Below are 24,765 nucleotides of genomic sequence, written 5' to 3' on the forward strand. Positions count from 1 at the left end.
GGCAGTTGCTTGGGGCGGGACCAAGTCCCAGGGGCGGGGCGGGTGGGCTGGCGGCTGTCCCCCAACGACAGGTGCACATTTCTGGGCGCCTCGTCACTTCCCCTGCGCTGGCGAACGGAGCGAAGTCACTGAGCTACGCGGCCGGGCTATGACCTCAGGGGCGCTGCTGCTGCTGCTGCTGGGGGCGCTGGGGGCGCCGCTCGCCCCGGGTAAGTGCGGGCCTCAGAGGAGCAGTGACAGGACCAGGGGTCGTGGCAGGGCACGGTGGCTTCACTCAGTGCCCTCCTCTTCCAGGCGCCCATGGCTCGGAGGCGGAGGGCCGGCTCCTCGAGAAGCTTTTCTCGGGCTACGATAGCTCGGTGCGGCCGGCGCGGGAGGTGGGAGACCGTGTCGGGGTCAGCATTGGCCTCAGCCTGGCGCAGCTCATCAGCCTGGTGAGGGCGCACGCCGGGGTTTGAGGTCCGACTTGCTGAACGGCTGGGGGCGTGGCCTGGGGCGTGGCGGGGCCGTCTGGGGGCGTGGCCAGGCCGGGAGATAGGCCGTGAGCCGAGATTGGGTCGAAATCGGACCAATGGACAAGCTGTAGGCGTGGCCGCCGGACGGGCCAGGGGTGGGGCGGGCCAGGGCGGCGAGCCGGACTGCGGGCGGGTCCTGAAGTGAAGCCGGGAGTCCACGACGCGCTGGGGGGCGGGTCTTGAGGCGGGGTCGCAGGCTGGGGCGGAGCTTGGTGCGGGACCGGGTCAAGAGACCACAGCGGCCGGAGATGCAGGGTTGGGTGAACGGTAGGCTGTGGGCGGGGCCGGGGGTGGGCGGACTGGTAGATGAATTGGCTGGCCGGGTAGACGGCCGGAAGTTTCTGAGATAGAGGCGGGGCTCAAACCAGGGCAGCATCTTGGAGGCAGGGCTTGGACCCGAGAGAGTGGGACTCCGGAAAAAGAGGGGTTTCCAGAGGGAGCTTGACCCTCCGAGCCCCTTCATTGCTCTCTATTCACGTCACCTCTACCCTTGAAATTTTTCCCTTCTAGAACGAGAAGGATGAAGAGATGAGCACAAAGGTGTACTTAGACCTGGTACGGAGACCCCGTGGGGTGGGAAAGGGCGTCCCGCTGCCTTTACAATTTCCTCCAACGTCCCGCTCAGTAAGAGTATTATTTCTAAGAATCACGACCTCGGAGCACATGACCCAAAGGGAAGCTTCAGGAAACAATACGTATATTTACTATGAGAGTTGCGTTCCATATTCTAATTTTTTTTCACACTTTGGGTACACCAAGTTTTTTATTTATTTTTGAGAGTGTGTGTGCACAAGCAGGGGAGGGGCAGAGAGACAGAGAGAGACACAGAGGCGGAAGCAGTCTCCGGGCTCTGAGCGGTCAGCCCAGAGCCTGACGCGGGGCTGGAACTCACGAACTGTGAGATCATGACCTGAGCCAAAGATTGACGTCTAACTAAGCCCCCAGGGGCCGCTTATTTGATTCCAGACTCGCTGAAGGGTCGCCAGCTGTAGTTTGAAAAACACTGTTTTAGTGGCTAGCTAGTGCCACCTGCTCAGTGGGGGAGGGGGAAATTAGCCGACGGGGTCCCAGCCAGTGAAGGTGCAGCCGGGATCAGAACCCCGATTTCCAGAACCCTAGTACCTGCCTGCCGGCTTCCCTCCCTGGCACTCCCTTCCCGGGCTTCCTTCGGCCATCCCCAGTCCCCTCCCAGCCTCCAGCCCCGGACAGCCCCTCGGCCTCTGCTTCCACAGGGGTGGACTGACTACAGGCTGAGCTGGGACCCCGCGGAGCACGAGGGCATCGATTCACTGCGCATCGCGGCTGCATCCGTGTGGTTACCGGACGTGGTGCTCCTAAACAAGTAGGGTCTTCCCAAAGACCGGGAGGTGGGCGGGGTCTCCGGAGGGCGGGGTCTCCGGTGGGCGGGGTCCTGATCCCGGCGGCTGAGAAGACCCTTCACCCGCAGCAACGACGGAAATTTTGGCGTTGCTCTGGACTTGAACGTGGTTGTGTCCTCCGACGGCTCCGTGCGCTGGCAGCCTCCAGGCCTCTACCGCAGCAGCTGCAGCATCGAGGTGGCCGGGCTCCCCCTGGGAAGCTCAGGGCTCACAGAAACCTTGCTTCTCCCCAGAGGCTGACGCGCCTCCCTCCTCCCATATGCCCTCAACCTCACATCTCTCCCGCCCTCCTGATTTTCCGTTGTCGTGTGTGGGTTTTTTTTTTTTTTTTAATGTTTATTTATTCTTCAGAGAGAGACAGAGAAAGAGCGTGAGCGGGGGAGGGGCAGAGAGAGAGGGAGACACAGAATCTAAGCAGGCTCCAGGCTCTGAGCTGTCAGCACAGAGCCTGCCGCAGGGCTGGAACCCACAAACCACGTGATCGTGACCTGAGCTGAAGTCAGACACCTAACCGACTGAGCCACCCAGGTGGCCCGATTTTCCGTTGTTTCTTCTCCTCCCGTCACCGTCCCTGACTTCCAGTCTTTCTCAGTGATCCTGCTTCCGTTGGCCAAGGCCTCCCCTAATAACCTTCCAATTCGTCTGTGACCTTCCAACTCCCCCAGCACCCCCCCGCAACAGTTCTCTGGCAGCCCTGGTGACACCCCCCCACCCCACATCACTCCCCCCCCCCCCATCCAGGTCACCTACTTCCCCTTCGACTGGCAGAACTGCACCATGGTGTTCAGTTCTTACAGCTATGACAGCTCAGAGGTCAGCCTGCAGACCGCGTTGGGTCCTGACAAGCAGAAACGGCAGGAAGTGTACATTCATGAAGGGACCTTCATTGGTGAGCGGGCATGGCTCCCACGTCCATGGGCTTTATGCTTTCCGGTTTCTAACAGGCTGATAAATACCGCCCCCTCTCCACCCCCCTCCCCATCAGCAATGCCCCGGGGACAGCCCTGTGGGGTCAGCAAGACAAGTTTCACAGATATGGAAAACTGAGACTTGTTCACGTTTATCAGAGATGGGCTGCCCAGCCTGATGTCCACAGCTAGCCCTTATCACATCAGCCACCTGAGGGTTAGGATGTGGCAGATCAAGCCGTATCTGGCACCAGTAAGGTCAGGTCCTACATCTGTGTCCCGTTCTTCTCTCTTCCCCTCTCCTTCCTCCCAGAGAATGGCCAATGGGAAATTATCCACAAGCCTTCTCGGCTAATCCAGCCTCCGGCGGATCTGAGGGGAGGCGGGGAAGGACAGCGGGAAGAAGTCACCTTCTACCTCATTATTCGTCGGAAGCCTCTCTTCTACCTGGTCAATGTCATTGCCCCGTGCATCCTCATCACTCTCCTGGCCATCTTCGTCTTCTACCTGCCTCCAGATGCAGGTAAGGGAGGGAAGGGCCCTGCCAACCTCCCCACTTCTCTCCATCCAGTAACTTCTGCCTCTTCCCTTTCAGAATCCTAGGATCTCCTTCTTGGGACCAACAAGCTCCTGGGATTAGACAATTCTCCTTTATCCTTCTCCCATTCCTGGTATCCTCCCCAGCTCACTCCCTTCTTTTCCAGACACCTACTAGTCCCTTGGCCTCCTATCCCCCTTCGAAACAATAGTGACATTTCTCTAGGAGGCAGCAGAGTAACCTTGGGCAAATTCTTTCCTCTCTCTGTGTCTCAATTTCCTGATCTGGAAATGGGGACAATTGTTGTCTCGACCTGATAGGATTATTCTGAGGATGAATTGAGTTAATAGAACCGTGCCCAGCACCAAGTAAGTTCTGTGTAAGCATTAGTATTATTTTTACTATTTTTGAGCCTTGCTAGAAGTAGTATAATGAACATGTTGCATATATTAATTCAATTCTAATCTTTACAACTCTGTGAGATAAGTACTGAACTGTCTTCCCATTTTACAGAGGAAGACAAAGAGGCTGAGAGAGTTTAAGTCATTTGCCCGACATTAGGCAGTCAGAGAGAGTTGGTGCCAGCCTGATTCACAGACAGAAATCCTCAACTCTGGTATTTAAAGCACTCTTTCCTTCTCTCTGGCATTGAGTTCTCTGTCTAGAGAAGGAGAATGATCCAGCTCTAGAACACACTTCCAAATGTAACTTCTACTTCCTCCCTGAGCAGGGCAAATCTTGGAACCCAATATTATAGGACTAAAGTAGAGCAGACCATAAAAGTTATTTATTTCCATACCTTCCTTGAAGTTTGAGGTGCCTGTTGTATGCCCCGAGAATAATCAGCCACCTGGCACATCCTTATATACTTTGTTTCATTTTTAGATCCTTCAAATTGCTATTTAGTTCCTTAAAAAAGCTACAAGGGTTGGTCTATTCATTCGTGCAATGATATTTGTTGAGCATCTATAACGTGCTAGGCACTGGGGATACATCAGTGAATAAAAGAGACAAAAATCTCTGCCCTCCTGGAGTTTATGTTCTAGTGGGGGAAACAGCCAACAACCAAAATAAATAAATCTATTAGGTTGTATACTGGGAGAGGACAAGTCCTAAAGAGGAAAATAAAGTAGGAAAAACAGTTAGGGAGGATGAGAATGGGGGTAGGGGTTGTAATTTAAACTAGAATGGTCAGGGGTACCTGGCTGGCTCTGTCGGTATAGCACGTGACTCTTGATCTTAGGGTTGTGAGTTCAAACCCCATAGGGGGTGTAGAGATTACTTAAAATCTTAAGGGGCGCCTTGGTGGCTCAGTCAGATGAGGGACCACCTCTTGATTTCAGCTCAGGTCATGATCCCAGGGTCATGGGATCAAGCCCCATGGCGGGCTCTTGGTGCTGAGCATGGAGCCTGCTTACGATTTTCTCTCTCCCTCTCCCTCTCCTTCTCTCTCTCTCTCTCTCTCTCTCTCTCTCTCTGTCTCTTCCCTGCTCATGCTACCTCTATCTCTCTGTCTAAAAAATAAATAAATAAAATAAAATCTTAAGGAATAGAATGGTCAGCCAGTGCCTCACTAAAAAGGAAATATTGGATCAGTATTTGAACAAAGAGTGAAGGGGTTGAGAGAATGTTCCCTGGCAGACATCTGGGGGGAAGAATGTACGAGGTGGAGTTGGCGGTGACTGCGGACTCTGGAGTGGGAGTGAGCCTTGCGTATTCGAGAAGTAGCCAGAATGACTGAATGAAGTAAGCGAGAAGGAAAACAGTAGGAGATAAAGTCAGAGAATTAGCAGAAGGCCTTGTCAACCACACTAAACACTTTGGCTTTTATGCCGAAGAAGATGAGAAGCCACTGGAAGGTTCTGAGAAGGAAAGGGATGTATCTGATTTCCATTTTAACAGGATCAGTCTGGCTGCTCTGTTGAGAACAGTCAGCAGGGGTAAAGACAATGAAGCAAAGAGGAAGCCTTCTATTTTTTTTTAAATTTATTTATTTTTTAATGTTTATTTTTGAGGAGAGAGAAACAGTGCGTGTGAGTGGGGGAGGAGCAGAGATCTGGGGGTGGGTACAGAGGATCTGAAGCGGGCTCTGCGCTGACAGCAAAGAGCCCCAGGTGGGGCTCGAACTCACCAACCGTAAGATCATGACCTGAGCAGAAGTCGCACGCTTAACCAACTGAGCCACCCAGGCGCCCCGAGGAGGCCTTTATAATAACTCAGACCTGAGGTAATGGTACTTTGTATGGATATATTTTGAAAGGAAAACCAGTAGGGTTTGCTATGGATTGGGTATGGGTTAAGAGAGAGGGAGGAGAGTTGAGCAGGACTGAGAGCCACAGAAAAGATGGGATTTGTCACTTCTGAAGTGGGAAAGGCTGTGGGAGGGGTTGGTGGTCAAGGGATTAGGTTCTGGACAGGTTAATTTTGAGATGTCTCTTGGACATCCAGGTGGAGAAGTTAAATCGGCAGGTGGCTGTAAATCTGGAGTTTAGGAGAGTAAGTCCGAGCTGGAGGTTATCATTGTAGGACTCATCTGCCTGCAGTTGGCCCTTCCAAAAGCCTGTCCTTGAGTGGGCTGGAGACATGGTCACTGATTATGCCATGGAAATCGCCTTCTGGCAAAGCCTAATCCTTCCACCTTCCTCTCTGCCCCGCAAGGAGAGAAGATGGGGCTCTCGATCTTTGCCCTGCTGACCCTGACTGTGTTCCTGCTGCTGCTGGCAGACAAAGTTCCTGAGACCTCCCTGTCTGTCCCCATCATTATCAAGTACCTCATGTTCACCATGGTGCTCGTCACTTTCTCAGTCATCCTTAGCGTCCTAGTCCTCAACCTGCACCATCGCTCACCCCACACCCACCAAATGCCCATTTGGGTCCGTCAGGTAAGATGTCCTTCTCCAACCAGTGTTAACTCTCAGTCCTAGCGTTCGTCTTTTTGTGCAGGTGCCACTCCTCTCTCCTACCAACTTCACAGACCTGAACGATAACTACAACCCCTGGTAGAGTGTTCAAGTGCCAAGGCCAGTTGGGTGTTGAAAGGTTGCACAGTCAATTTTACCCTCCTGACATTATCATGTCCTAGATCCCATATTGGCTTCATCAATACTGCCCATCCCTGGGTCGCAGGGAAACATCCTCGGGGTCAGGTCCTATCAGGGTGGAAGCCCTCGGAACTTTGTTTTCGGGACAGGATGCCTCCAACCCACTTAAGTTAAGGCCGTGTGGTTGCACTTCCTCGCTGTGCAGCTGGGGGACGCGCGCACGCATGCGCAGGGATGGGCAGGTGGTTGGGGACGGTGAGCTACTTCCCTTCCCGTCTGAAAGCATGAGAGCGCGCCCCCCTCCCCAGCCCCCCATGACCAATATGCCTTTCTACTCAGCAGATCTTCATCCACAAACTCCCTCCGTACCTGGGTCTGAAGAGGCCCAAACCTGAGAGAGACCTGATGCCGGAGCCACCTCCTGTAGCCCTCAGGGACTCTCCAGCAAGTGGCTGGGGTCGAGGAACAGATGAATATTTCATCCGGAAGCCACCGAACGATTTTCTCTTCCCCAAACCCAACAGGTAGTACCTACTCTCCGTCGCCTACAAGGAAGGGAGAGCGTGAACTACCGTTCCCAGAAGGCTGTGCAGAGGCAGGCGGCTTAAGGTCCCGGAAGATGCCCTTGAGCATCATGGGAAGTGTAGTACCCCTTCTGCCGCCTACTTTGCGGAAAGGCGGAAACTAAAGCGTAGAGGGATGGGAGGAATTGCGGAAGACTGGAGAGGTCGTCGCTGACGGGGAGAGCCTAGAGGGCCCTCTCACGTTTCGAAAACTGACAAGAATGTTGGAGGAGGGAATTGGGATGGAGCCTAGAGCGTGGCCAAACTGTCCCGCCTCTTCCAGGTTCCAGCCTGAACTGTCTGCCCCGGACCTGCGGCGATCTATCGATGGCCCAAACCGGGCTGTGGGCCTGCCTCCCGAGCTGCGGGAGGTCGTTTCCTCGATCAGCTACATCGCTCGACAGCTGCAGGAACAGGAGGACCACGACGCGGTAAGTCCAATGAGGGTGGAGCAGGGCAGGGCCTGGGTGGCCTTGGCTCCACCCGCCAGTCCAGGCTCCGCCCCTAGCACTCGGTTTGGTTTCTGATTGGAAGCTTGCCTCCTTTGGTTCCGCCCCCTGTTTTCCGACTGGCTCTTCACTCCATCCATCGCCCGCAGTTTCGCTTTCCTCTGTCCCACGGCCCGCCCCTGTCTCAGAGCTCGTAGGACAGGGTAAGGGTAGCGGGCAGACCTTCCCTGGGGGTCTGCAGCTCAGGAACAGTTTACTCTGCCTACCCCCAGCTGAAGGAAGACTGGCAATTTGTGGCCATGGTAGTGGATCGCCTTTTCCTCTGGACCTTCATCATCTTCACGAGCGTTGGGACCCTCGTCATCTTCCTGGATGCCTCGTACCACTTGCCCCCTGCCGACCCCTTTCCTTGAGGACAGAGGGCCAAGACCCAGGTCCTCTGCGGGCTGCACTGAGAGTCCGGCGGTACTCTCGAGTCCTATCCCTTTCTGCCTCTCGACTCCACTAGGAATCCGGCCCTCCCAGGTCATTGCCTTTATGGGGAGCGAGCCGAAGTGGGACGGGGCCGACTGAAGCCTTGGGCCCCGCTAGACATGCGCTATCAGTTTATTTAGTCTTTGGTTTCTTGTAGAAGTTCCTTTGGATAGCAACACTAGCTTCCCAGTATAATGGAACAAAGAACAAGAACTAGACTGTAAGCCTTTTGAGGGCAGGAACTGTGCCTTGTTCACTGTAATATCCCCAGCTCCTAGCACAGGTCCTGACCTATAGGATTGTAGGTGCTTAACGTCTGTTGAGTGAATAGGGTTTTTTGTTGTTGTTGTTGTTGTTGTTGTTTTCTCCTGGAAGGAAATGCACCAAATAATAGTGCTTATGTTTGCATGTTGAGACTAGTGATCTTTGTTTTCACCTTTCTGTAATTTATTTTTTTGTAATAAGTATTATCTTTAGGATAAAAAAAAAGGTTATGTCTAAAAGGATGCATTTGTAATGGGGGGGGGCGGGAAGAGCCCTTTAAAATCCTTCCTTCAGGTTTCAGCTTTGGTGCTCAAACTTTGGATAAGCTAAGCTATTGAACTGCTGTGGGCCTAAGTTCCCACATCTGTAAAATGAGGCAAATGACAGGACCTACTCCCTTAGTCTGAGAGTCATGTGACAAGATGGGAGCAAACGCACGATACAGCAGACATCAGAGGTTGCCAACTGGCGTGTTTTGTTTGACCTGCGTTGTTGACCTCACAGGTTTCAGTGTGAGTTCGCTACTTTAAAAGTTTGGATAGTGCACAGAGAAATTTGGATTTCCGGCTTCCCTTGGGGGAGGGAAATTAAAAGTACGGTAACACCAGGCCTGACTCCCCTGTTGGCAGCAACCTGAGGGTTAGTGGCTGCCTGGTCCGGTCAAGGTTATTTGTACCAGAATTCTTCAAAGCCCCCACCCACCTGACCCACGACTTCCCTCATTTTACTTGCCTGTCCCATTAGACAAAGGGGAGGGGAGGTGGGGGATGAGGAGTTGAAGGTAGTGGGGGGCTAGGAGTGGAAAAAGAAAGCTGGCCGTATCCCATGGCTGTCACTTGTTTTGTGCGTCGGTTTCCTTTCAATTTGGAGACAGGGTTGCACCCGGTTTAAGGCGCATGGGCCACTAGGATCTTGTGCCCAGCAGGCTGTGTGAACTGGACTGAGTTCATGTTTCTGCCTGGAGGTCAGACCAAAGTCAGCTTGAGCCTGGTGGCTGCGGCCATTATGGCGAGGCATGTAGGGTCACCAGGCCCTCACGCCTCCTCGGTTGCTGGAAGCTGTGGCCCCAAGAGGGATAAATACAGCTGCAGCTCCCAGGATCCCTGTGGGACAGGGCAAGCGTGTCCCTGTCCGGCCGACCCACCAGCCACGAAAACAAGTGCACTTGGCGTACTACTGAGGAGGACAGTTTGTTTGTCTTGTTGGTTTATTGGCCTAGAGAGTTGGACACACACACAGATGCGGAGATAAATATTGGTCAGTTTCTCTAAATCTGGGTCCTCACTACATATAGAGCTATAGTCTGTAGAATTCTAAACCTCGCGTGCTGTGGCACAGAACCAGTGGCCTTCCCATTCCTCCGTCACCCCTCTTCCCAGGGAGCATGGGGAAAGAGGGCACAAACTGACAAGACCCGAATGACTTTCAAAAGACGAGACTGCAAAATCCCAAATTTCCAACCTCTGAAATTCACAATATTCAGGTTCCCCAGCTCAGATACATTATTTTTAATCTCCGATTTTGCCACAATCTCATTGATTGCCCAGAACGACCACATTCTGGAAACTATTTTCCTAAATCGTCATTAAAAAAAAAAAAAAAAATGTCTACAATCTCAGTTCTCCCAAAATGTCCACAGTTTTGGAATTTTGACCTGTTCTGAAATTCGAATTGCCCGGTCCACCCTCAACTCCTTCCATTTCCTGTGCCTTTTTGCCTCAGAGGAGTGCAGGTTAAGGATCTAGGGGAGGCAATTAGAGCATCTGCTCCCTGCCTCCAAGGCCTTTCTGTCTCTCTTGTGGTTCCGCTGTGTGTATGTGTGTGTGTGTGTGTGTGTGTGTGTGTAGGTGTATATATATATGTGTGTGTAGATATATATATAAAATTTGTGTGTAGATATATATATGTATTTTTTATTATGTTCTTTTTTCGCAGTTTTTCTAAAGTGCCAGAAACAAGATTTGTGGGAATTTTTTAGTGATTTTTTTTTTTTTTGCATTTTCCCGTTTTAAGCATTTTTCCCCCTTAAAAATTGGAACTTGGTACATTCAGTAGGAAACTCTTCACTCGGACTGTGGCCAAGACCAAGAAAAGTGCAAAGAGACAGAGGAGGAGTGGAGGAGTGATACTCCTCCATGGTTAACATTCAGGAGCCTGTCAGAAACCCCCCCCTTCCTATATACTAGGAGGGTCAGATGCTCCTGGTCCTTCCCTCGAGCTCACCTCCCTCCAAAAGCCATGGTCTTGCCCTTTCAGCATCGTTGAGAGGGCGGCCATCTTGGCCCCAGAAAACAGTAGCTGGGAAAAAGCTGCCATTTAGGTGACGGCAGCCTTTCCCCTTTTTAAACTGCACTCCTGTAATTCCCATTTGTCAGATTTCCTCCCCCAAACTGGCTCTCCCCTTGTGAGCTGTTTTTATTGGGGGGGGGGGGAGGAGGTGGGTGGGATGGGAAATGTTCATCCAATCACAGAGTGGGGACGCCCGGTCATCAAAGAGAATTAGGAGCAAACGTTTCTTCAACTCCCCCGCTGGAAGGAAACATACGGACCCCTGACCAGGGTTAACTAGTGCAAATTAGGGATTAGGGACTGTTTAGGGTCCCTGCACCCCATCCCTAGGCTGGGATCTTTGGGTGTGGGGAACTGAGTCAAAGATGGGGTGTAAGGTGCTATTTTGGAGGAAAAATTGGTGGGGATACCCCAAAGCCCACCAAGGGAGTAGGATGGTTCCCCAAAAACCACCTGGAGTGAATGGTGAGGGAAGCGACACTGGGGAAGATGGAGGTAAAAGTAAGGACGGGAGGTCATGTGCAAATCTTGGGCTTACCCACCCATCCAACCCCCATCACTTTTCTGGCTATTTGGTCTAGTCTGGGAGAAACCATCAGGAAAAAAAAAAACAAAAAACCAGGGAGAAAGTAGATTCTCTTCCCCATCCCATATGGAGCTCCTCCCTCCTGGCCCCCAAATCTGATTTAGCCCAGAAGAGGCCATAGGTAGAGGCAGGAAGAGGTGTGATCTACTCACCTCTTTGCCTTGGAAGAAGAATCTGGGGCTCACTGGATTTGAGGGTCAAGATAGGGCCGAGATTAGTGCTGCCCTGGGCTGGGGAAGTGCTCAGCCGTGGAACAGATGGGTAGCCCTCCCCCCAACACCTCCTTGACCTGGATGGGAAGAGGCCATCTCCAGAGTCTAGGAGAATGAGGAGGAATGTGGAAGATCCAAAGGCATGGAAGCCAAAGAAGGCATGGCGTCTTAACGTGAAGGGAACAGGGACACAGAACCCCACCCCTGGGAAGAATGGAACCTGGAGCCAAGCTCCCAGATGGGTGGGTGTCGGGTATCACAATGGTCTGGTCCAGGCCCTGGGCCACAGAGAATGGAATGTGCTAGGAAGCATCTAGGCAGGGGCTTGGAGAAAGCTGCACAACGAGGGGAGGTCACTAGGCGAGAGAGATGGTTCCCCCCCTCCCCCCGGGTTTTACGAATCAGGAGGGTGGGTTAGACATTCAGAGCTGGTGGGGGCCGTGAGTAGAGATTCCTAGAAGTATATTGCTCAGTTGCCCCAAGGGCTGAAGAAGGGATGGGGGCTGGCCCTGCCCCTCGCGGAGGCCATTCCCTGGAGGAGAACCGAGAGGGGAACCACCAAAGATCCCTCCCCAGGAGACGGGAAAACTACAATCTCACACAAAGCAGCCTGACCCCTGAGCTCCAGGGGCCCCCAAGTCCCTGCACAAGAGTGTGGAGGGGCTCCCAAGGGGCAGGGAAGCCAGGGAGCTGGTAGTGGCAGGGGGTTCAGGGAGGGTGGCATCTGGTGAAAGGGGGGAGGCGGGCCCAGAGCTCACCCCACATCTCCCTTCTGGGTTCTCTCAAGCCCCGCCCTTTCCCCCTCTCCCTTAGGGGGGACTGGGGGAGGAAGAGTCGGGGGAGGTGGAGTCGGGGGCGTAGGGGGTGCTGCTTGAGGATTGACTGCGTAGCCAAAGACCCCTGGAAGGAAGGGGAGGGCGCCCCCACCCTTCTCGTCAGGTAGGACCATGTTGAGAGCCACCGGGAGTGCGGTCAAGTTGCTGAAGTTATAAGGGTAGGCCGCAAGGAGCTGGGGGCCATAGACCAGTGGGTAGGGCTCGGGGTAGAAGGTGACTTTGGCGGCCCCCATCCCCTCCACGCGGTCCCCCTCCCCGGCCCCCACCGGCCCCTCGCTCCCGGCTTTGCCCCTCCCACCACTAGGTTCCCTGCCGCTCCCGATCAGAGCCAGTGGAAATTCCTGCACGGGCGGATAGGCATAGGTGCCCCCTCCTGCCACCAGCGGGGGCTCCTCACCCCCGGAGATGACAGGGTCCTGGAGAGACGCGGTCTCGGAAGCTTCCTCCGCGGCCGCGCCCCCGCCCCCTGCCTCCCCGCTGGAAGAGGAGACTTGCATCTCCTGGGGGGCCTCCTCCTTGACATCCCCGGGTCTGGTGGCAGCGCTGCCCTTGGAGTAGGCGATGACGGGCGTGGGGGTGCCCCCGGGCCGCTCGGCGGCGTGCCTCTGCGCGTGGCGGCTCAGGGCGGCCGCCGTCTTGCACACCTTGGCGCAGTGAGGGCAGGCGAAGCGGGTGGAGGGCCGCCGGCCGGCCCGGGAGCCGTGCGCGCCGCCGCCGTGCGCCTCCTGGTGCTTGCGCAGCTTCCGCAGGGTGGCGAAGGTCTGGGCGCAGTCCCCGCAGCGGTGCCTCCGCTCGCCCCGGGCGCGCCCCGCGGGGCCCTCGGCCGCCGCCGCCGCCGCCGCCGCCGGGGTGTCCTCCCAGCTCCGGCGCTCCGACTTCTGTCTCCAGCGGGGCTGCCGGCGGCCTCTGGGCAGCGCGCTGCCCCCGGTGCTGCCCGCGCCCGCGGCTCCGGCCTTGCGCTTGGGCTTGTAGGAGTAGTAGGGCCTCCAGAGCTGGTCCTCCCCGCCGGCGCTCGCTTCCTCGTCGTCCTCGTCGTCGTCGTCGTCCTCGTCGTCGTCGTCGTCCTCGTCGTCGTCGTCCTCCTCGCTCTCCTCCACCTCCTCTCCGCTCAGCTCCCCGGGACGCAGGTCAGTCTCTGAGATGCGGCGCTTGACAATGGCCTCCTCCCCGATGCGCACAGTGATCTGACACAGTGGAGGTGGAGCCTGTAGCTGAGAGGGGCCCCGGCCAGGCCCCGCGGGGGGACCCCCACCCCCGCCAATCCCGCCGGCTGGCTTGGCCGTGTAGGTCAGTGTCCTTCCGGCCCGTGGGTTCCGGCCCTTGGCCTCCTCCGTGGCTGTGGCCGGCCCCGCGGCTGTGGCCGGGCTGCCGGCCGTGGCGGGGCTGGTCGGTGTGGCTGCAGGCTGAGGGGGAGGAGGCGGGTACTCACGTTTTTTGGGGGGCCTCGGGGGAGCGGTGTAAGTGATGACCGAGGCAGCCTGGGCTCCCCCGGTGCTGGCCGGGCCCCCCCCTGCTCCACCACCGCTGCCGCCCCCGTGCACAATGACCGAGGGAGCCGGGTGGGCAAAAGTGATAACAGAGGGTGGGGGGCCGGGCTGGGGGGCGGGTGGGGGGCCGGGTGGTGGGCTGGCAGGCATTGCTACGGGGGCCGGCGTGTTGAGGCTTGGAGAAAGGGGGGCCTCGGGGGCTCCCTGGCTGTAGGTCTTATAGGGCCGCTTGGCTGCCCGCATGGGGAGCAGGCGGTACAGCTTGAGGGTATTGAGCTTGGGCTTGTAGCCTCCATTGGGCGTCTTCTCACTGGCTAAGAGGCCGGGGCTAATGCCATGGAAGGCTCGCTGGTGGGTCTTCAGGTTATAATAAGTGACAAAGGTCTCCCAGCAGAAGATGCACTGGTACCTGGGCCGGGACAGCAGGGAACAGGGCGGGGACAGAGACGCTGGAGTCAGGGGCCCCGCAGCCAGGGCCTCAGCTTCCCACGTCCTCCGCTCAGACCTAGAACTCCCCCGGCCATTCCCTCGCGCTCCTTTCCTGCTGCCTGTCCTAGCCTGCCAGCTTCCGGGGAGCAACACCCTCCCCCTCTCGTCCTAGCTCAGGGCCCCCCCCCCCCCCCCCGGGTGGCTGGGAGTCACCAGGCCCCAGCTGCTCCATCTGTGAACCGGGAATAAGCACGCACCTCGCCTAACTCACAGCTCCGGGGACAGAACGGGGACACGTCTTATGAACGGGGACGTATTACGGAGATACGTGTCACAACTACCGGACAGGCCTGCGCTCCCCACAGTCTTGTCCTGGGAGGACAGCTTCTTCTGCCCTCCTCGGCCTCCTCGGGCACAGCACCAGGCCCCACCCCACCCGGGGCATCTGGGGGCGCTGGTGAGCGTTCGCGGAGGGAGCGGAGGCAGGGGGGAGGCAGGTGCGTGAGCGACCACGAGCAGGCGAGCAGGGGCGAGTGGGTGAGCAGGCCAGCCTCTCGGTGACTCTCTCGGCCCCCCTCCTTCCCTTGTCAGTGGTCCCCGCGCGCGCGGCCTCCTGACCCTGCGCCGCCACCCGCGCCCCGATCTCCAGGACCCCCCCGCGCTCACCTGCGCTCCCCAGTGTGCCACACCTCGTGCTTGGTTCGGTACTCAGCCAGGGCGAACACCTTCTCACAGTAGCGGCAGGGGTACTTCCTCCGCCAGGAGTGCACGTTGCTGTGCCGCTTCAGGCTGGACAGGGTCACGTAGGAACGCTCGCAGGCCGCGCACACGTACAGCACGTGGCCACCCACCACCTTCACCACGTGCTCAGGGCCACCTCGGAAGCCCACCGGCGGGGGCAGGGCTGAGGCATCCACTCCCGCAGGACCACTGGGGCCGGGGCCCCCGGGGCCCAGCCCCGCAGGCCCTCGAGGGCCGGCCCCCCGTCGGCACTGCGCCTCATGGGTCTGCAGCCGCTTGGGATGGATGAAGCTCTTCCCACATCGGGGGCAGGGGAGGGGCCGCCGGGACAGCGGGGGCTGGGAGTCAGAGGCCTGGGCCTCGGCCCTGTCGCCCTCCCAGTCCCCGGCTGGCCTAGGCCCGGGCCCGAAGCTGTCGTCTTCAGCCTGCGAGCTGGCCATGGGGGCTGGGGCAGGAGGTACCCAGGCATCGCCTCCCTCCCCCAGGCCCTGCAGGCGGGAGATGCCCAGACGCCGCCCCAGAGCCCCGATCTCTGCCACCGCTGCCCCGTCCCCTCCGCCGCCTGGGAGTGCGAGCCGGGCGCTATAGATGAAGTTGAGGACATCAGAGAAGGCGGCGGCCGGGACCCCTGGCAGCTCCAGGACCCGGGGTGGGGAGGAAGTGGGGGGTGAGGCCGGAGGGGGAGAAGACGAGGAAGAGGAAGAAGACGAGGAGGAAGAGGAAGAAGAGGAGGACGAGGAGGAGGAGGAGGAAGAGGCAGCTGTGGTGGTGGCCGGGTTGGGGGCAGGGCCCCCAGTCACTGGTGGGAGGGGCAGCGGAGCCGAAGCAAGCAGGGCCTCTCGGAAGAAAGGACTAGACGCGGCCAGGACACTGCGGTGCGCGGGGAACTTGGTGTCTCCAGCTATGAGGGTGACGTCACAGAAGAGGCCACGGAGCCGCTGCTCGTTGAGCTGGCGCAAGACGGCGGGGGCGTGGGACGGGTCCGTCACCTCTGCTGGGGGGGGCATGGCGCCAGCCTAGACAGACGAGAACAGGAAGGGGGGGGTGAGCGGGGAGGGCAGTGGAGGCTGTTGGTCAGAGACCAGTGGGAGGCTGACAACCTTCCGCTCACAGAAGGCAGGGGTTAATCTTAGCCACGCGAGTCTGGCGGGCATCTCACAGTAGTAGGTCAAACCTCTGGGGCTGGAAGAGGCTAGGAATGGCTCAGGTCACGATGAAGGTCAAGGGTGAAAGCCTCCAAAGCCACGGACAGAGAGGAAAGCAGTGGCCGCTTCTCTCCTGGCGGGAGGAAGAGGGAGCCCCCACGGGGACTGGTGACCCCTTCACAGGACGCCCGCGTCTAGAAAAACATGACTGCCCTTGCCTCCCGTCCGACTTCTCCCAGCCTCAGACTCTCGCAACGTCTCACCTGAGGGCACAGTCAACATGGAGCAGAGCGGGGGCTGGCTCAGCGAGTCCCTTCTGTGGGGCCTCTTCCTTCTGTGGAGACACAGAAACCGTGTTCTCAGGAAGGGAGCCGGGAAGGAAAGGACCCCGGGGGGAGGGGGGGTGGCCACAGCACTTGGGGTCAAAGAGGACGCCCGGGGCTGCTCTGGAGACCCGGACCCTTCCGGGGACCTGTCAGGTTATTTGTCTAACCGCATCCGATTGGACCTAGGAGGTCACACGCAGATAATTGCAGACCCCTGCCTGCTGGCCCAGAGTACAGGCACAAGGCAATTTGCATAGTCCCAATTCACCTCAAAACAACACGACGGCGGTGGCGTAGTTCAGTCCCATAGGTCCAGGGGAGCCTCTCGGATCAGTCTCAAGTCCCTTTGGCCCAATCTTCGGGGCTCAAAGAAAATCAAAGATTTGCATGTTGTCTTTCATTATAAGAGTCTCATTTCCACATCAAAATAGATTTGCTAGAGCTTTTTTTTTTCATTGGACCAAACTGCTAGATATTCCACTTAGGAGAGGACTGCACACACGCACGCACACACACACACGCACACACACACACGCACACACACACACACACACCAGGCCCACAAATCTTAGAGGGGGTTTCTGGTGCCAGGTGACCACCAAAGACCATGGGTTCATACATACGTGCCAGCTCGCTGCCGTCTCTGGAGGGCACTGGAAAAAGGCCGCCAGACCGAGAGTGAGGAGGCTTGGGTCCCACTCCTTACTCTGAAAGCTGGTGGCTTTGGGACTTTGGCTTAAAAGGGGGGGGGGGGAGAGAAAGACACCCCCTACCTCACCTCTTGCTAGAAGGCTCATCCGAAAGGAATAGCAGGCACCCCAAATTTGAGCCGTTGTGGTCACCGCACAGAAAGCACCCCACAGCCACTGTGGGCACAGTCAGGGCTTTGGGGGCCCATTTTTCAGTTGAAGATCCAAGTTCCAGAGCCGTACGGTGACATAGCCAAAGTCACACACAGCTGATAATAACCGGGGGGTGGGGGTGGGGGTGGGGGTGGCGCTGATCACAGAGCCAGACCTACGGACCCGAGGGCAGAGCTCTGGGCCCCTCATCCACCCTGCATGAAACCCAGGAACACTCTCCTTCCAAATGCCCTGGGTCACACAAGTCCTCTGAGATATACCGCATCTGGGGTTCCTCATTACCCGCCCCCAAAGGCTCTTTAGCATCTGGGCTGAAAGGCCTCCCTGCCACAGCCCTCTTCATGCTCTGATTCCTCCGGGAGGAGGAAGGTGGCAATGGGGGGGGGGGGGGTGATATTCAAAAGTTCTAACAGCCCCAAGTGCTAGGCACACAGCAGTACTGGGCCAGGTGTTCCCCGTAACATTGCCACATTGCATGCCACATGCACCCTGCAGAAGCGCCCCTGCCCCCGCCAGCCGCCCTGCGTGTGGCCTGGGGTCCAGTTCTGGCTGTAAAGTGACAAGAGAGAAAGGCTTCTCACTCCCTTCCAAGGTAGCCGCTGGCCCCCTGGGACCCTTAAGATCCAGTACCTTCCTTGTATTACCTCCTCTCCTCCTCATCACTATCCTACAAGGTAGTGCTTAGCTCCCCCATTTTAAAGATTTTAAGTAATCCCTACACCCAACGTGGGGCTCGAACTCACAACTCTGAGGTCAAGCGTTGCATCGACTGAGCCAGCCAGGCGCCCTGGCTTCCCCATTTTTAATGGACAGGCTTGAGCTAGAGATGTGTGGCCAGTTAGTAGGAGGGCTGAAATCTGATACCAGAAAAGTGTGGTGACAAAGTCTGTATTCTGGGGGTGCCTGGGTGGTTCAGTTGGTTAAGTGTCCGACTTTAGCTCGGGTCATGATCTCACGGTTCATGGGTTCGAGCCCCACATCAGGCTCTGTGCTGAGAGCTCAGAGCCCGGAGCCTGCTTTGGATTCTGTCTCTCTCTCTCTCTCTGCCCTTGCCCCTGCTCACGCTCTCTCTCTCAAAAATCAATAAACATTAACAACAACAACAACCCCAAAAAACAAAGCCGGTGTTCTGGACTATAGCCCCTCACGATGAAGGACCAGTTTATAGCTGTGATATTTATGATCCAATAAAAAATACGTACATAATTGGTCTTCATCCCCATTCCTGACACAGAGCTCCTCAAACTCCTCTAATTTCCCAAGTGATAAGGGTTCTGGGAGCATCTTTGTTGCTAACATTTGGTGGTTGACCCTGAGCCCTGACACAGAGCTCCTCAATCCCTTGGAATTTCCTGGGTGACAGGAGCGTCTTTTGTTCTAATGAGGTGACCTTGGTAGTCTCCTGGAAAGCTTCGGGATGGGGGCCGGTCACCAGAAATACCAAACCATGAGTGGAAGCTTGAAACGTTCAGCCCACATCCATCCGCCACGGAGGGGAGAGGGGCTGGGGACTGAGTTAATCACGGATCGTGACTACGTGCTGAGGCTTCCATGAAAATCTCTAGCCTGTGGGGTTCAGAGAGCTTCTAGGTTGGTGAACATCCGTGGGACAGGAGGGTGGTGAACCCCAACCCGGGGAGACGGCAGGTCCTGTGCTCAGGGCCTCTCCAGATTTCGCCCTATGTATCTCCTTCGTTTGGCCGTTCGCCTGTTATTACCGTATCCTTAATTATACAATAAACCGGTAAACCCTAAGTAAGCGTCTCCCTCCGTTCCATGAGCCACCCTGGCAAATTTTCAAAGCTGAAGGTGGGGGGGCCACGGGAAACCCCGATTTACAGCTGGTCAGAGGCCCAGGCTTGTGGGTGACTGACATCCGAAGCGGGTGGGACTCACGGGACTGAGTCCTTAACCTGTGGGATCTGACGGTACCTCCAGGGAGACAGGGTCAGAATTGAGCTGAGCTGCAGGACGCCCAGCTGGCGTCAGAGCCTTGGTCGGTGTGGGAAAACCCCACGCATTTGCCGTCGCCAGTGTTGTGAGGAGAGTGGATAGAAAAACAGCACCCGCTAGGGCCCCCGCCGGCCCATCTAGTACCTTTGTGAAAACGAGAGGAAGGGAAAAAAATTCAAGGAGGGGCCCCTTCCTCCAGAGGTAGCAGGCCTGTCTGTACAGGCAAGCATGACAGAAGTTCAGTTCCAGCCCCCACAGCCCCCCTCGGCCAGGCCTGGCCACCTGCACGGGCACGCGGGCTTGGTGCCTCCTGAGGCGTGGCTGTGTGCCGCCTGCCAAAATGCTTGGACGAGGCCCGTGAGGGCTTCTTAGAACCACGGAGGTCCCAAGCTGGCCTGGCCCTCAGCGACCGGCCGGACGCATCGTCATCATCATGGAACTTGCAGCTGCCGTGTGTGACATCCTTATGTGAGGAGCACGGTGCTAAGCATTTTATCTGCACTCGAGTGTCATTTCGACACTTGCAAGGCCCCCAGATGGCCGCAGCGGGGGCTATCGTCAACCCCGCTGTCCAGAGGAGGAAACTGAGGCTTGAAATACGCCAACCCCCTCACCTGGGAGTGGAGAGAACGCGGTGCCGGCGGGGGGGGGGGGGGGGGGCGACCTGCCCCTGGTCTCGGGGTTTGGACCCAGCTCCCCGGAGTTCAACCGCTACCCTACGAGGTTTGACGGGAGGTGAAGACGGCAGTTACGTGACCCGGGGCCGGTCGCTTCACCCCTCCGTATCTCAGTTTCCTTGTCTGTAAGGCGGGGATAAGGAGCGGTTCCCACTTGGCCGGGTGGCGAGGACGAACGCGCTCCTGGCCGGCAGGACCCAGGGCAGTACTAGGTACGTGCTGAAAGTCCAGTTAATGCTGGTTCTTTTTATCTCGGAACTCAGTCCCGGAAAATGGGGGGCGGGGGCAGGGGGAAGCCGTAGAGAAGAAATTCAGCTTCATGGGCAGTTTGGCGGCTCTGTGGTTTTTTAGTTTTTTGTTTGTTTTCACGGGTCCCTCCACTCTTGACCAGCTGTGTGATCTGGGCGGCGTGACTGACGTGGGGCTCTGTGCACCGCCACCAGACGCGCTCTGTCTCTTGCTGTCCCCCCTGCCCAGAATGTTCTTCCCTCGGGCAGCCCCGGGCCTCGCCGCCCCACCTCCTTGAAGCCTTGACTCAAGTCACCATCTCCTGGAGGCCTTGGTGGCCACCCCCACCTCCCCAGACTTCCTACCCCCTCCCTTCCCCCTTCTCCTTGGCACTTAGCAAGGCGTACTATTCATGTGTTTCTAGAACGTAAGCTCCAAGGGAGAGAGATTCTTACTGCTGTTTTCACTGCTGTCATCAGTGCTTAGACCGGTGCCTGGTACAAGGGGAGATTTAAAATCGGTGAATGAATGAACCTGCCTTCTTCAGGGTCTTCCTGGGGTCTGTCCACCGCCAGGAAAGGAGCCGTCCCTCAGTGCCAGACTGAGCTGGCCAGCAGCCGGAATGACGCATATAACTCGACCCCTTCTGGGGCCCTCACGCTTTGCCTGATAGACTTCCAGTGCTTTCCGTGGGCTGTCTCACTGAACGACTTCCTCAAAACAGCCACCCAGAGTCAGTATTTATATGATCCCAGTTTGACAGATGAGGAAACCGAGGCTCGTGGAGGGGCACGTCCTGCTCAAGGTCACACAGCTTGTGAGCACCAGAGTCAGAATTCAAATCTGGGCTTATGTGAACCCAGATGCTAAATCTTTTCCTCCTGCCACGGCCCTGATCCTGCTCTGGAGGGGCCTACGGCTGGCCGGCGGGTTACAGAAATCACAGAAGGGCTCACGTGCTGAGTGCTAACTGTGTCACGACTGACCCCGCCCTTTCCTCCACTCCCCGCATCCAGCCGTCACCAGGCTGGGTCGGATCTGCGGCCCAGCTCGGGAATGGCTCTGGAAACCTTCCCTTCAACCCGCCTCTGGCCCCCGAGCAAGCTCAGGCCCCAGTTAACACTTGCGTGGCCCAAGGCTCTTCTCCTGCCTCCAGGCCTCCTCTCACTGATGGTCCGCGTCCCCAGAAACCTCCGCTGGTCTCCACTCACTCGGGAATGAGGTTCAGATTCCTCAGCCAGACACTCAAGGGTCCAATTCCAGTCTTCCTTTCCAATCTTGCCCGGTGTTGGACTCCCCTCAAGCACCCAGGGCGCTCCCCCCCCACCCCCCAACGCGCCCCACAGCCCGCTGCCTTTACCCTCCTGGCATAAATGCAACCTTCCCTAACCTCTTCCCCAAGGCCCTCCAAAATGTGCAGATGTAATTCAAATGCCACCTCCCTCTCGGCCCTCCCTGACCCACAGGGCAAGGACAATCCCTCCTGTGCCTGGCTTATCAACATTCTGTGCCCCCATGGCCGGCACCCAGCAGCAGATATTAGATTAGGTTCTCACTCCCAAGGCCAGGACTGTCCGAGTCACTGTCTCAGCACACTGATCTTCCGACACGACACCGACGGGTACAGGTGCTAAATTCTGGAGAGACTGGGGAGAAGTGTGTGTGTGTGTGTGTGTGTGTGTGTGTGTGTGTGTGTGTGTAGGTGGGGGGTGCACAGAGAGGCCCGCAGAAAGCTTCAGAAAGGCAGCAGAAAACAGTGTATAAGCACACAGGATCTAGAAGCTGACTGCCAGGGTTCAAATCCAGCTTTACCTCTTAGCAGCTGAGTGACTTTGAGCAAATTACTTAACTTCTCTGGGCCTCAGCTGTCCCATCTGAAAAAGGGGGGTAATCAGGACACCTACCTCCATGGGGGTTTGCAGAGAGTAAATGAGCGATCATATGTGAAAGCACAGAGGACAGCGTCCTGGTACACAGCGAGCGCCAAATACGGGCTTACTACTATTGTCATCAGCCAAGCCCCGAGGAGGGGACCCCCAGCGGCTGGCACAGGCGTAGCCCCCAAACCGTAGCTACTTACCAGGTACATCTCCCATAGTGCCACTTACGCCCCTGTTGGAAGATAGGCAGGGCAGGTAATTAGCCCCATTTTACAGATGAGGACCTGAGGCTCACTCGGGCAAAGTGCCGGTGAGGTCGGTGAGGTCGAGGCAGGGCCAGAACTCCTCACTCCCAGGCCTCCTTCCCCCCCACCAGGCCACGGTGCACCTGTTGTTCAGGCCTCACACAGCAGACAGCACCCCCCACTCCCATCTGACAAGAGGGCCCCCGCTATGGTGCCCTCCCCACCCACCCCCTGCACAACCACCCTCCCCCCAGCCAGGCCAGGCACAGCACACACACACACACACACACACACACACACACACACACACACACGCACACACACACATCTACAGAAGGGCCCAGGCACCAAAGGTGAGGAAAACCTGTTCTGAGCAATCTGCCTAGCGAGCGAATTCCATTCCCAGACCCCTCCACAGTGGCGGGAGCGGCCCAGTGTGCGTCACAGAGAGCAGGAAAAGCAGAGATCCCCGCCAGGGGGGCAGAGAGAGGGTGAAGCAGGAGGAGGGGACTGCAAACTTCGTGTTTCTTTTTCCTTTCAGTGACAAGAGTCACACCCGGCCTTTACGTAAACACGGCCAAGAAGGCGCTGCGTCCCAGCTTGGTTTCCTTGCGGCCGCCAGGCCTCTCCTCCCGGTGACCCTGACACGCCGGGCGGGCCGTTGAGGGGCCAAGCGCTCAGACCCTGCACGGGGACCAGCTGGGCCACCCGACAGCTCCCAGGCCTGCCCTTGTCTGCCCCATATTTATCTCCCGGCCTTCCTCCTCCCGTATCCCCACAGCAGCCTCACGCGGCCACTCCAGCGCGGAAGGCAGGCTGCACACAAGGCTGGCGGCTGATCTCTCCAGTCTGAGGCCCACATTGCCCTTGTCACGCCACCTCCCTCCCCACAAGTGTTTTCTGACCAGCTCGCCTCCTGGTCCAACAGCACGGACGGGCTCCCACAAACAACGTCACAAAAGAATCCCATAGAGAACGTTATAAACACACAGCCTTCCCCTCGCTCGGCTGCCCACGATCCCATAAACACAACCTGCACTTTCCACACACACCGCCCCCCCCCCCCAGCCCCTCGCACGCCGGTGCCCGCTGCCCCACAAGTACCTGGGACACACCCTGGGGGCCCCCACTCCCCACAGATCCTCGGGACCTGAGTTCTAGACGTGCTCTCCACTTACAACTCACTCCACACACAGACACACAAACCCAACCTGCGGAGGGGGGGGGGGGCGACCTCGCTGACACCGGACCACACCTCAGCAGGGCCACAGAAAGGGGACCCGGACGTGACGCCTTCTGACTCAAAGGTACACAACCGCCCCCTCCAAAGGGGCGCGCGTGCACGCTGCACTCTGGTGCCCTCCACAAGCACGCACACTAACCACGACAGCTATGCAGAAAACAACAGTTCAGAAATAGTTCATGTGTACAGCAAAAGACACATACGTGCAAGAAAACACACGCGGGTCTCAAACCTACAGAAAACCACCCATCTGACAAACTCCGCATGTATCATTGCCCCGCGCCCCAATGCGGACCTGTCACCCAAAGCCACCGGGCCGCATCTTGTAATTCTGCCCCCCACACCATCGGACGCCCCTCCACGAGGCTTCCTGTCCCCGTGGCCCACGGAGGGCCCTACCCGGACCCCTGGCTGCCGGACCAGCAAACAGTGGTGCCCAGGACAGGTTTACCTTGCCCCACAACACAGCGGGAGATACACAATCTCCAGGACTCACAGCCACGACCCTGCCCCGACGGCACGATGGCTCCGGGGCCCCTGCCCGCCCCGCGCACCCCGCACACCCCAACTCCGGGGCGCTGGGCGGCCCACCCCTCCCCCTCTCCGCCTGGCTCCTACGCCATCGCCCTCCCGGCAGCTTGCAGCGCCGGCCCGGGCTCACACCCGCCCCACCCCACCCCCAACCTGCCCCACGGGGGGGAGGGGGGCACCGGGCTGCAGAATTAACCCTTCCGAAGGGGAGGGCGCGGGGCCCCCCTCCCCGGCCCCGGGCGATCGCGCCCCCCCCTCCACCGGCCGCCGCCGCCGCCGCCGCCGCCGCCGCCGCCGCCGGACCGGCCGCCGCACCGGGGCCCCCTTAGCCGCCCCCCAGCGCCGCGCGCGCCTGGAGGCGGGGCTAGGCTCAGCCCCCGACCCCGGAGCCCCCAGGTCAACCCCAAAGGGAGCGGTCGCGGCGCGGGGCGCGGCCCGGGCCCCCGCGGCGCCGGGCAGCGGGGAGGGGGCCCGGCTGTTGGCTCCGGTCCGCCCTGGCCCTGCCCGGTTCGCCCCGGGGCCCACCTGACTGCGATGGCGCCGAGTCCGCCAGGCCCGGCTCATCCCCGTGGCCGCCCCCGGCCGCTCCGCTCTCGCCCGCCTCCAGCTCCGGCTCCGGCTCCGGCTCCGGCCCCGGCCCCCCCAGCGCCCGGCCCCGGCCCGGCCCCGCCGCCGCTGCCGCCGCCGCCGCTGACATCATCGGCTCCCCCCGCCCCGGTCCTACCCCCACCCCCACCCCCGGAAACAGTACCCCCCCAGCGCCGCCGCCGCCGCCGAGAGGAGGCCGGCGCAGCGCAGCCGACACCGACGCAGGGCTCCGGGCTCGGGCTCCGGGCGAGCGCGCCCGACGGCCTCGGCCCGGACCGATCGCGGGACGGGACCCGCGCGGCGCAGGGCCGCCGGACGGGCGGGCACCGAGCGGGCGCGGGGCTGGCTGCGGCACCCCCGCCGGGCCGCACGACC

General features: G+C 58.3%; 2 protein-coding genes across 6 annotated transcripts; one reads left to right on the forward strand and one right to left on the reverse strand.

Moving 5' to 3' along the window:
• Positions 1-90: 90 nt before the first annotated feature.
• CHRNB1 (cholinergic receptor nicotinic beta 1 subunit) lies at positions 91-8,394 on the forward strand. 2 transcript variants are annotated; one of them, XM_060647428.2, is made up of 11 exons: positions 91-209; positions 295-434; positions 1,026-1,070; positions 1,748-1,857; positions 1,963-2,071; positions 2,636-2,783; positions 3,116-3,325; positions 5,999-6,222; positions 6,724-6,905; positions 7,228-7,375; positions 7,666-8,394. In XM_060647428.2, exons 1-11 carry the CDS (start codon positions 149-151, stop codon positions 7,804-7,806), a joined length of 1,518 nt encoding a protein of 505 aa, XP_060503411.1. In that variant the 5' UTR covers positions 91-148; the 3' UTR covers positions 7,807-8,394. The 2 variants fall into 2 exon arrangements, with proteins under 2 accessions (XP_060503411.1, XP_060503412.1); XM_060647429.2 differs by lacking the exon at positions 295-434 and having other exon boundaries at positions 110-209.
• Positions 8,395-9,320: 926 nt separating this feature from the next.
• On the reverse strand, positions 9,321-24,506 carry ZBTB4 (zinc finger and BTB domain containing 4). 4 transcript variants are annotated; one of them, XM_060647427.3, is made up of 6 exons: positions 24,328-24,506; positions 21,984-22,015; positions 16,451-16,546; positions 16,120-16,190; positions 14,637-15,727; positions 9,321-13,950 (listed from the first exon to the last, which is right to left on the reverse strand). In XM_060647427.3, the coding sequence occupies exons 5-6, from the start codon at positions 15,716-15,718 to the stop codon at positions 11,973-11,975; spliced, it is 3,060 nt and encodes a 1,019-aa protein (XP_060503410.1). In that variant the 5' UTR covers positions 15,719-15,727; positions 16,120-16,190; positions 16,451-16,546; positions 21,984-22,015; positions 24,328-24,506; the 3' UTR covers positions 9,321-11,972. The 4 variants fall into 4 exon arrangements, with proteins under 4 accessions (XP_060503410.1, XP_060503409.1, XP_060503406.1 ...); XM_060647426.3 differs by lacking the exon at positions 21,984-22,015 and having other exon boundaries at positions 16,451-16,538; XM_060647423.3 differs by lacking the exon at positions 21,984-22,015.
• Between the last annotated feature and the right edge of the window lie 259 nt (positions 24,507-24,765).

Source organism: Panthera onca, chromosome E1, assembly GCF_046562875.1.
Source record: "Panthera onca isolate mPanOnc1 chromosome E1, mPanOnc1 haplotype 2, whole genome shotgun sequence".
Lineage (NCBI taxonomy): Eukaryota > Metazoa > Chordata > Mammalia > Carnivora > Felidae > Panthera > Panthera onca.

Coding starts and splice junctions, on each gene's coding strand:
- ZBTB4 (XM_060647424.3), bottom strand. CDS start 15,718: ATGCCCCCCCCAGCAGAGGTGACGGACCCGTCCCACGCCCCCGCCGTC. Junction 13,951..14,636: donor TGGCACACTGGGGAGCGCAG/GTGAGCGCGGGG, acceptor GTCCCGGCCCAG/GTACCAGTGCATCTTCTGCT.
- CHRNB1 (XM_060647428.2), top strand. CDS start 149: ATGACCTCAGGGGCGCTGCTGCTGCTGCTGCTGGGGGCGCTGGGGGCG. Junction 2,072..2,635: donor GCAGCAGCTGCAGCATCGAG/GTGGCCGGGCTC, acceptor CCCCCCATCCAG/GTCACCTACTTCCCCTTCGA. Junction 2,784..3,115: donor TCATGAAGGGACCTTCATTG/GTGAGCGGGCAT, acceptor CCTTCCTCCCAG/AGAATGGCCAATGGGAAATT.